The sequence below is a fragment of the Vulpes vulpes genome, chromosome 1, assembly GCF_048418805.1.
Source record: "Vulpes vulpes isolate BD-2025 chromosome 1, VulVul3, whole genome shotgun sequence".
In the NCBI taxonomy this organism is placed as follows: domain Eukaryota; kingdom Metazoa; phylum Chordata; class Mammalia; order Carnivora; family Canidae; genus Vulpes; species Vulpes vulpes.
The window spans coordinates 33,537,347-33,547,984 of NC_132780.1; the positions used below are offsets into that span (position 1 = coordinate 33,537,347).

At 44.1% G+C, this 10,638-nt stretch overlaps 1 protein-coding gene and 1 non-coding gene across 26 annotated transcripts in view; one reads left to right on the forward strand and one right to left on the reverse strand.

Annotated features, from left to right (window-relative positions):
- The window catches only part of TJP2 (tight junction protein 2), a 123,997-nt gene extending 117,120 nt beyond the window's left edge, over window positions 1–6,877 (forward strand). For 6 of the 25 annotated variants that reach the window (XM_072762151.1, XM_026001569.2, XM_026001572.2 and 3 more), the window contains 5 exons: window positions 323–535; window positions 1,721–1,831; window positions 3,023–3,352; window positions 4,591–4,676; window positions 5,903–6,877. In XM_072762151.1, coding sequence (XP_072618252.1) covers window positions 323–535; window positions 1,721–1,831; window positions 3,023–3,352; window positions 4,591–4,676; window positions 5,903–6,068 — 906 coding nt within the window. In that variant the 3' untranslated portion in view covers window positions 6,069–6,877. The remainder of the gene's footprint in view (window positions 1–322; window positions 536–1,720; window positions 1,832–3,022; window positions 3,353–4,590; window positions 4,677–5,902) is intronic. The other 19 variants (XM_072762202.1, XM_026001570.2, XM_072762183.1 and 16 more) reach the window with 5 other exon arrangements.
- LOC112922167 (U6 spliceosomal RNA) lies at window positions 4,060–4,166 on the reverse strand. Its single transcript, XR_003235401.2, has one exon. It is a non-coding gene; the product is annotated as a U6 spliceosomal RNA (small nuclear RNA).
- Window positions 6,878–10,638: the final 3,761 nt, after the last annotated feature.

Genomic DNA, 10,638 nt, shown 5'->3' on the forward strand with positions numbered 1-10,638 from the left:
ATTACTGGGGACAAGTGTTAGCAGAGAAAGCTGAAAAGGAGCCCAAATTCTGGAAGAGAAGCACAATAATCTGAGGAAGCATGGCTCAGTAGTGGGATACAGGATGGTAGTAAGGATAGGGTGGAGGGTTCCGAATTTGAATCCCTGCACAAAAAATGAATAGTCGTCTCAAGCCAAGTGATTTCAGGAAAATAAAGATGACTTCCCTTTCTAGGGCATGTCAAAGTTTCAGTCACTTGGCTGTGCCCTTGGGAATTTTCTTGAGTCCCCACTCCCAGGAGCCAAGTCGACCCCACTGACCCTCCGAAACAAATTCCTCTAGATGGAAGGGATGGATGATGACCCTGAAGACCGCATGTCCTACTTAACTGCCATGGGCGCAGACTATCTGAGTTGCGACAGCCGCCTCATCAGTGACTTTGAAGACACCGACGGTGAAGGAGGTGCCTACACTGACAATGAGCTGGATGAGCCAGCTGAGGAGCCACTGGTGTCTTCCATCACCCGCTCCTCGGAGCCGGTGCAGCATGAGGAGGTGAGGCGAGGCAGACCACAGGCTGTGAGGCCATGAGCAGGAAAAGGACGTTCTGGTGTTTCACTTGAATTCTTCTGGACAACTGTTTATTCAGGGTGCTTTGGAAGGTATTCCTGAGTTGGAACAGATGACTTCTAGGGGGCTTATGATCCCAAGTCAATGCCTATATGATAGCATTTGTGGTCCATGGGAAAGCCAGACAGGAACTAAGTGCTGGGAGAGATTGAGTGATCAGCACTCATCACACTGATGATCTAGAGCATGATGGATACACTGAACAGCTTTATGTGCCAGCTGTCCAAATTACAAGTGGAACATTATTTTTAAATACAATTTTGTTGTATTTACTTGTAACCTTTGATTAGGTCTCTCTGTACTTTTAGGTATCCTTGCTTTTTCTTATCCATCCTCCCTTTAACCTTTCTAATCTTGCTGGAACTCCTGAGTGTTTCCCCATCAGTTTCCTTCTCTCTTGTACTTCAATTTTTTAATTGAGTTTATGATCAGATATACATCTGGTCATTACTATGCATCCATTGGTGAATAGCTTCTGTGATCCTAGAGATTGTGTCAACAGGCACTAAGTTAGGACCAATTATTAGTTGTACCTCAGAGAACACTGGAACAGTGTAAATGAGGTTATCCGTATATTTGAATAGTTGTTATTCTTGTGGACTTCTCTTTAGCAAGTCAGCTCATTTTGGTGAATGATTTTATTCTTTATGAAATAAAAGTACCCCCCCAAAAAAATAAGGTGAAGGGAAGATAAAACCCACCAAGGCCAAAAAATTAGTATATACTAGTGGACAAGTTATAAAGAATAAATTAACTCCCTCATGTCTACAGGTGTAGATGAGCTAATGCTTAAAAATATTAATAGCTGTAAGTAACAAAAGAGATTTTAGACTTTGGGAGGATTTTGTGTGTGGGGAGGAATTATTTTAAAGGAAGAGACTATTAATTAATATGGACTGCAGCTAATTAAAAAAAGTATAAAGCATTAGCCAATGGGTATTTGCTCATACCTGCCTTTTTAGTAAAGAAGCACTGGGGTATCTCCATTTATACAAGTTATGAACCTCAACTTCTGAACTTTTTGCAACTTGGCAGAACTCCAGCAAAGCAGATGAGTGTTCTCTTCTCTTTGCTGGGATCTTCTTGTGAATGAACCTTTATGTTTTGTAGAGCATAAGGAAGCCCAGCCCAGAGCCACGAGCTCAGATGAGGAGGGCTGCTAGCAGAGATCAACTTAGGGACAGTAGTCCACCCCCCGCATTCAAGCCAGAGCCGCCCAAGGTACGTGGCTGGGAAGCCCATGATGGGGAGGAAGAGGAAGCAGACACCCAGTTTCCTGCATAGCCAGGAAGAGCACACACAATGAATGGTGTTGAATTTATGTTTTTGGCTCACTTCTTTGTTATTAAAACGCATCTTTTGGTTTGTTGGGTGAACCCTAAAATTAGGGAAGAGTGAAAAGAAGGAAAGGCAGTTTTAGGAAGAGCATACAGGTTTAGAACTGTTGGTATTTATTTATTCACTTATTCATTCACTTATTATTTTATTTTTCATTAAAATTTTTTTGTAGCAAGAATAAAAGTTTGACAAATACTAAATGCCCAGAAACATTGATCTCAGAATCTGTTTTTCTTTTTCAGTTAGAGTTTTCTGCCCACAATCTGATTTAGATATACCAGAAAATCCCTACTGATGATTGACTAAAGAAAACAATGACCACCACTGTTTATGATCCCTCTCATTATGAGGACAGCTTAATTTATTTTTAAATTAAATCATTACTCAGAACAGAATCAATATAAGAACACATGGTATATGTCATATGAACCAAATCTGTAAGTATAGGCTTTTCCTTATAACCTAGTAAGATTTCTCCATTTAGCTCAATACCTTAGATAGGAAGAAAGCAATCACTGGTTGTATGAACTGTCAGAAATAGGGACCTCATAAAATATATCACTGAAAATATACAACCAGACCTAGGATCAAAGTATGAAGGAAAAGTGGCCATTGGCATTATATGCTGCCCTTCCTGCTCTAGTCTCATTCATGGCTGGACAGAGGCCTTCCCTCTGAGCTAGGGCATGCACCCTTGGTATGTGAACTCAGGATCCCACTCTTTGATCTTGAACACCCCCGACTTGTTCTGAGGTCTTTTTCCAAGGTATTAATCTTAATATCCTCTAGTACAAAAGTAGGTCTGAACTACCTCTGAACTTGTAGGCCCCCAACACTTCCCCAACACCCTCTTGGTTCCCTAGAGTTCTTAGTACTTTTTTGTAGGAAGCAGGGTAGGGCTCAGGATGCCCAACCAGTGGCTGTTTGTCCTGTAGTATTTGATTCCTTGTCAGAATGGTATTTGTTGACCACTTCTGGAAACTGATCAGGAAATGGGAGTGTATTAAATCACTAATACAGATTTGAAAATAAACCGAAAGCCCAAGGTAAATATATGTTCATTGTTCTCTGCAGGCCAAAACTCAGAACAGAGAAGAATCCTTTGACATCTCCAGATCCCATGACTATAAGTCAAACCCCTCAGCCGTTGCTGGTAATGAAGTTTCTGGGGCATCTACCAGAGGCTGTCCTCCTCCTGTTGCAGCAAAACCTTCCTTTGGAAGGTCTATACTGAAGCCCTCCACTCCTGTCCCTTCCCCAGAGAGTGAGGAGGTGGGAGAGGGCAGTGAAGAGCAAGAAGGCGCTCCCAAGTCTGTCCTGGGCAAAGTTAAAATATTTGAGAAGATGGATCACAAGGCAAGATTACAGAGAATGCAGGAGCTTCAAGAAGCACAGAATGCAAGGGTAATTATTTTTAAACCACTAGATTACCTTAGCATGTCAACAGTAAAAATGTTAAGTTTCATTTAATATAATGATTTGCAGTCTTTTTTTCATACAGACCTGAAAAGGATGTTCACATGCAATGATACCACAGGCACATGCTATGTGTATGTCATTTCCAGATTATCAGCTATCACTGTGTCCCTTTTTCTTATAATCAAGAAAGTCTGACAAATATAGGTGAATAAGATTCTGCTTTTCATACTTAGAACTTTATATCAGGTTCTGGAATGGGGAAGTATGACAAGAGAATCAGTGCCTCTCAGAAGTTATTTTTCATTAAAACATCCTTTGTATTCGTTTGGTAACTGAATTTAAATTTGCTCCCAGATTTGCCATAGAAAACAAGCAAAATAAAAAGAAAAAAGAAAAAAAAAAAGAAAACAAGCAAACCTTGTGTGCTAAAATGAAAGGCCCATAGATTGTAGTTTTCGATACAGTTTGAATTTTTGTGCCATATGCACATCTAACCTTTTAACAGTCAAGAATTTAAATGAAGGCTCATTGATCATATCCTGTCCAGTGAATATGGGAGTTTTCCTCATTTAAGTCTGTCACAACAGCAGCAGTGCTTCTGAGCATTTTTCTTTTTCGGTTTTGTTTTGGCAGTAAAATATACATTTACCATTTTAACAAATTTTCCCCATTTTAACTATTTCTTTTTTTTAAAAAATATGGAACGCTTCACGAATTTGCGTGTCATCCTTGCGCAGGGGCCATGCTAATCTTCTCTGTATCGTTCCAATTTTAGTATATGTGCTGCCGAAGCGAGCACCCCATTTTAACTATTTCTTAAGTGGTTAGTGGCATTAAGTACATTCACAGGGTTCTGCAGTCATCACTACCATCCATCCTGAGACTTTGTCATATCTCCTCACTGAAGCCCTGGTAATCACCGTACTACTTTCTGTCTCTGTGAACTGGATTACTTAGGAACCCCATTTAAATGGAATCATATAGTATTTGTCCTTACTATAGCATATGGCAGATTTTCATTGCTTTTAAACATTTTACCTATTTTGACATGAAATACTAGGTAATCATACACAACCATGAAAACTAGAGAGTTGTTTCTATTTTTCCTCCTCTACTTAAAATAGTTTGGATTGGAAAATGGGACCAGCAAGAAACCAGCAAGCCACACAGCAATCATTCATTCTTTCCCTTTTGTTCCTCTTTGTTTCCCTTAATTACCACAGATTGAAATTGCTCAGAAGCATCCTGACATCTATGCAGTTCCAATCAAAACACACAAGCCAGACCCTGGCCTGTCCCAGCACATAAGGTAAGGGCTGCTCAGCAGTATTAGGTCTAAAAAGAGGGCTTGTCTAGGACTCCTAAGAAAAAAATTTCTTCACCTACATATCAATGTAACAAGAAGACCCCGCACGCCCCCCCCCCCCGCCCCCCCGGCCAATCATTTACCTTATCCAGTCAAAAAAAATTTTTTTTCTTTTAGTTTTTTTTTTTTTTTTTAATTTTAGAGAGAGAATAAAAGCAGGAGGGGCAGAGAGAATCTCAGGCAGACTCCACACTGAGTGCTGTACCCAGCACAGGGCTCAATCCCATGACCCTGAAATCACGACCTAAGCTGAAACCAAGAGTTGGATGCTTAACCAGCTGCACCACCTAATTACCCCCTTATTCAAATTTAATCGTAAAGATTATAGAGTCAAAATTTCATAGTAATTTTGCTTGTGTGCTAAAACCAAGAGCTTAATCACTGACATTTCAAATTAGACCCTTTTAACACACTGAAGCACAGATACATTAAACTGTATTGGGAGAGCACATGAGCAGAATTCCTGGGGGCTTAGACATTAACTGTTTTGTCACTAATATATTCTGGCTCTTAGCCAAGCTCCTTAATTCCTTTGCATCACATAGCAAAGTCAGGCCACTTGTGCTGAACTGTGGTCTGAAGGGAAGGTGACGATCAATGGGCCAGTGTTGGTAAGATGCTTCATATTTAAAATGCCATATAAGCATTAGGAATTATGGCAGTGTCTTCCTGTTGAGGTTTTTATACTGGATTGTTTCCTGCTTCCGAGAACAGAAAAAGTCACAGTTTCTTTTGGCTGTGCTGACTGGAAGCTAGAGTCTAGTTTTACAGCAATAGAACACGAAAGGCAAATTTCTTCTTTAACAATTGAGCAGTGGTACAGCCAACCAGGTAGTCCCTAGTTGACTGAAACTAGAAGTCACTCTGCTGGGTGAGCTTATAGCCAAAGACTCAGGGATGGGGAAGGCACCTTCAGTCCAGCAGGGGAATTCTTAGGTCAGGGAACACAGGGCTGACTTCCTCACTCACTGCCCACATGACAATGGCCTTAACCTGTTAATCCCCACAGTGAAACTGGAGCGGGGCCCAAGGTAGCCCTGCCCTGCCAGCAGAGTGTGGCGTGTGTCTCCGAGGTCTGCGATTTGTCTGGGGCATGTGGCCGCCCTTCCGCGGGCAGTCAGAAGCCCTGGATGAGCTTTGGGAGGCATTTAACACTCTGACTTAATTAGTTCCAGGCCACCCGAGCCCCAGAAAGGCCCTTCCAGGCTCTACCAGGATCCCAGAGGAAGTTATGGCAGTGATGCTGAAGAGGAAGAATACCGCCAGCAGCTGTCCGAACACTCGAAGCGTGGCTATTACAGCCAGCCTTCCCGGTACCGGGACACGGAATTATAGATGCCTGTGAGTCGGCGCGTCCCGTCTCCCCACTGCCACCACCTCGGAGCAGCGCTCCCACTGAGCATGCGATGGTTCTTTCTAGGGAAAGTGCACTGCGGAGATGTGGGACCTGAACTCCCATTTCCTCAAGGGGAGCCCCGGGGGCAGCCAATGCAAATAAAAACTGAGGGCTCTGTTTGTGGAACTGGGTCTTGAGAGTTGATGGCTTTTTGCTCAGAATTAAGAGAAACACTACAGTCTGATACTGTTACCTGCTTCAGTGGACCAAAATTTGTATTAATTCTGTTTGCGTATTTTTAACATGTATATTAAGAAGTGATAACTATTTTCCCTCATTAATATCTACCTTTGAGGACTGTTTCAATGAGAGATGGAATGTGAAAAAGGAATTAAAATGCTGTTGGACTCCAACTAAATTCAAAGAAATATTTTATTACAACTCTAAGTGCCTTTGATGAGAAGTGTCTTAAATATTCTTCCTTTGAAGCTTTATGCAAAGCCATAATGGACTAAGACTATTTTGACTAAAGTTTTATACCAGCTTAATAACTATGGTTTTCTCTGCACTGTGTCATCTTTTCAAGGCATTTGTCTTTGTAATATTTTCCATAAACTCTGTATATATAGTAGCTACATGTGGTAGTTCAGCTACCAGTGCTAAATAGCTTGATGACCAAGAAATTGGTATAGAAATTTTTGTTTAAACCATGTGCTCCAGAAAAGCAGATACTTGGAAAAGCTGTATTTCCAAAAGTGTGTGTATTGACAACAGTTTTATAATTTAATAAAAAGGATATTGAAATCAATAATTTGCTTTCTGGTAGATTTCTACACTAATTCCTATTCCTAAATGCAACTTTTATTTCAATTAGTGATCATGAAATGATCATACTCCTTGGAGAAACATACTCCTTGCTGAACATGAAAATGGGAGACCCATGTGGAAAAGAAAATGAAACTTACCAATCATCTCATCTTTCAGATACTTTTAATGCATTTCCTTGGAATACATATTTGTGGATGTCTGTGTGTGTTATAATTAGGGGTGTACTGTATTTGCAGTTCTGTTTTCTATTTTTTTTTTTTTTTTAAGGATTTTATTCATTAGAGAGAGGGCAAGCATGGCTGGGAGGTGGGGAGTGGGACAAGCAGACTTCTAGCTGAGCACAGAGCCCCACGTGGGCTGATCCCACACCCTGAGATAACAACCTGAGCCAGAATCCATAGACAGGTGCTCAACCGAGTCACCAAGGTGCCCATTTTTTACTTAAAAAAAAAAATATGTTTTTTATTTATTCATTTGAAAAAGAGAGGGAGAACAGGGGGAGGGGCAGAGGGAAAGGGAGAAGCAGACTCCCTGCTGAGCAGAGGGCATGCTGTAGGGCTCAATCCCAGGACCCTGATATCATGACCTGAGCCAAAGGCAGACGCCCAACCAACCGAGGTACCCAGGTACCACTACTTTTTCTATTATGAACATTTCCCACAGGGAGTAAAACTCAAGTATGCATCATTGCTAGGAACTGCAGAATAGTATATTCTATGACTTCATAACTAGACAATTCTGCTATCTCAGGTCATTTGGATTGTTTCCAGTTTTTTACCTCTTTTACATGAAATGCACCTTCACATATAATCCATTTCCGTACATCAAAGATCAACATTTTAATCCTTATCTGCAGGTTGTTTCTCAGAAGTGGAATTACTGAGCAAAACCATAAAGGAACGTAAGGCTCTTAATGTTTACTGCCAAATTGCTTCCTAGAAAAGTTACATCAATTTATACTCCCTCATTCACTCTTTAAAGGCTGAAATATGTTTAGAAGTTAAACAAGACAGCCTAGAAATTTAGGCTTGTATGAATCAAAAATAGACTGAATTTAGGAAAGGAGAAGAGTCTTGGTTCCTGTAAGAGTCTTTTATAATCTGAATTGCCACAAAGGTGTTTAGCTTTAAGCTGAGTTAGAAATCAGCTTACTCAAAACAGAGTTGTATTAGAAATATATCCTTGATTGTGTGTCTATCAACCTGGGTGCTGGAATTCATAAGCCACTTAGAGCAGTGACATGAATTTCTGACCGGTTGTGAAGACATGGACTCAAATCTGTGTGTTTGGTAAATAAAAGTCACCTTTGTTGGATGGAGAAAGATACCCTGGTTGTATATGATGATTTAGTTTGCTTGTGTCCCTTAGCTATCTGAATTAGCCTTTCTGCAAAGCTAAGGAGGAGAAAGGAGGCTTTGCATCAGGATCTGGGCTGTCATGGCGCTCTGCCCTTTTTTTGTGGGTACATTAAGTGGTGCAGCCCAGCAGGACCTCTGTTCCCCTCTGTGCATTCCTCCAGTATGCCCGATGGACCACTAGTGCCTGTCCCACTCATTTTTCATTAATAGTCTTTGTTCTGGGAAGGATTTACGGCCATCTGCAACATATGTGGGTTATAATTAAGAAAAAAAAAGGGGGGGGGGGGCGCTAGGCAAATAAGGAAAGAAGGAAGAAGAATACCAGAATAGGAAAGGCACAGCCAGGAGGGAGGGTAGTGTTCACAATACACATTGTCTGGCCTCCTCTGCTTTCCAGAGGCCAGAATAGGGCACAAGATGACTGGTACCTGATTTGATTCAAAATGTCTGTAGGGCGTTAGGGAAATTGTTCTGGAATTCTCTACTTCCCCTCTTTTTTACACTGTGTCACACAGCCATAGCCACTTGCCTGCAAGGGTGACTTTGAAGATCTGTTTCTTTCTTTTTCTTTTGTTTCAAGATTTGATTGATTTAGACAGAGAGTGACCAAGTGCGCCTGAGCAGGGGGGAGGGGCAGAGGGGGAAGGAGAAGCAGACTCCCCGCTGAGCAGGGAGCCCAGATGCAGGATTCTGGGATCAGGACCTGAGCGGAAAGGAGACGCTTAACCCACTGAGCCACCCAGGTGCCCCTTTTTTCTTTCTTTTTTCTTTTTTTAAAGATTTTAAGTATTCGCTATACCCACGGTGGGGCTTGAACTCACGACCCCAGATCAAGAGGCACACGCTCCACCAACTGAGCCAGCCAGGCCCCTCAAAAAAAATCTGGAGAAGGCACCTGAAAACAGGGCGGATCCTGCAGCGCAATGCAGACCTCAACACCAGGTCGTAGCACAAGACGCGGTACTTACCGAACCGCGGCGCCTCGCACGTGCGCGGCCTCCCGCCTCCAGGCCGCTGCGAGCCGCCCGCGTCCTCCACGCGGTGCTGCTCCCCGGGCAGCGTGCTCAGGCTCTGCCAGTCACGGCTGTGCTCCCCACCGCCCCACCCATCCCCGAGCTTCCTCCCTGGTTCTGTCAACCACGGTTTTGCGTCAGGAACAGCAGGAACGGAGCGGGGGAGGGGGCCCCGGGGGAAGCCTTCATTCGGGTAGCAGCAGCAGCACCAAGCGCTGGGCGCAAAGTGCGCGGGGAGCGAGTACAAGGTAGCTCCGCAGTGGTTGGCCGCGGCAAGAACCGCCGTCAAACGGTGTCCCCACACGTGCCTCCCGGTCCTCCCACGCAGGCGGCGGGGGCGCTGGGCCACCGGCTCCGCCACGGGCCTCGGTTGTTTGAGGGCCGGCCGCTACGTGCGTGTGCGTGTGCGCGTGACGTGTGCGCGTGCGTGCGTGCTTGCGTGCGTTGCACGTCATCACCCTCGTTTCCCAAGCAGAGGCACGCGTGCAGGGAGAGCCTGGCTGCTGAAAGGCTGGAGCACCCCGCAGAGCGAGGCGCCGGGGCCCAGGAAACCCGACAGCGCGTCAGGATGATGAATGGGCTGTGAGTCTACCGAGGCCTCCAGGCCGAGAGAGGTTTTCTGTAGTGTTTTAGGATGGGCTGGGGGAGGGGATCCCCGGGTGGCTCAGCGGCTCAGCGCCGCCTTCAGCCCAGGGCGTGGTCCTGGCGCCCCGGGATCGAGTCCCGCCTCGGGCTCCCTGCGTGAGCCTGCTTCTCCCTTTGCCTCTGCCTCTGTCTCTGCCTGTCTCTCATGAATAAATAAATAAAATCTTAAAAAAAAAAAAGATGGGCTCGGGGAGACATTAGAAGGGTTCTCTTGAGAAACAGAGCCAACAGGAGAGATCGATCTATTTTCGGCCCTAACTTCCCTCCCTTTTTTCGTTCTTAGAATTGGCTCATAGGATGAGTACCTCCAAGATCTGCAGAGTAGGCGCAGGTAGATAGAGATCTGCAAAGGCAGCCCTTAGAGCTTATATAAGCTCAGGTTCTAATCAAAGCACTTTTACATCAACCCCCAGTTTTGTCAGTTATTAGCAGGCACCTTCGGGCAGGTTACTCAGCTGTTTAGGCCTCCTTCTCAGGTACAAAATAAGGACAGGGGACACCTGTGTGGCTCAGTGGTTGAGCGTCTGCCTTTGGCTCAGGGCGTGATCCTGGGGTCTCGGGATCGAGTCCCGCATCGGGCTCCCTGCAGGGAGCCTGCTTCTGCAGGGAGCCTGCTTCTCCCTCTGCCTGTGTCTCTGCCTCTCTCTGTCTCTCATGAATAAAGAAGCAAAATCTAAAAAAATAAGGACAGAAAACTACAGCACTGTGTCATAGTTTCTTTTTTA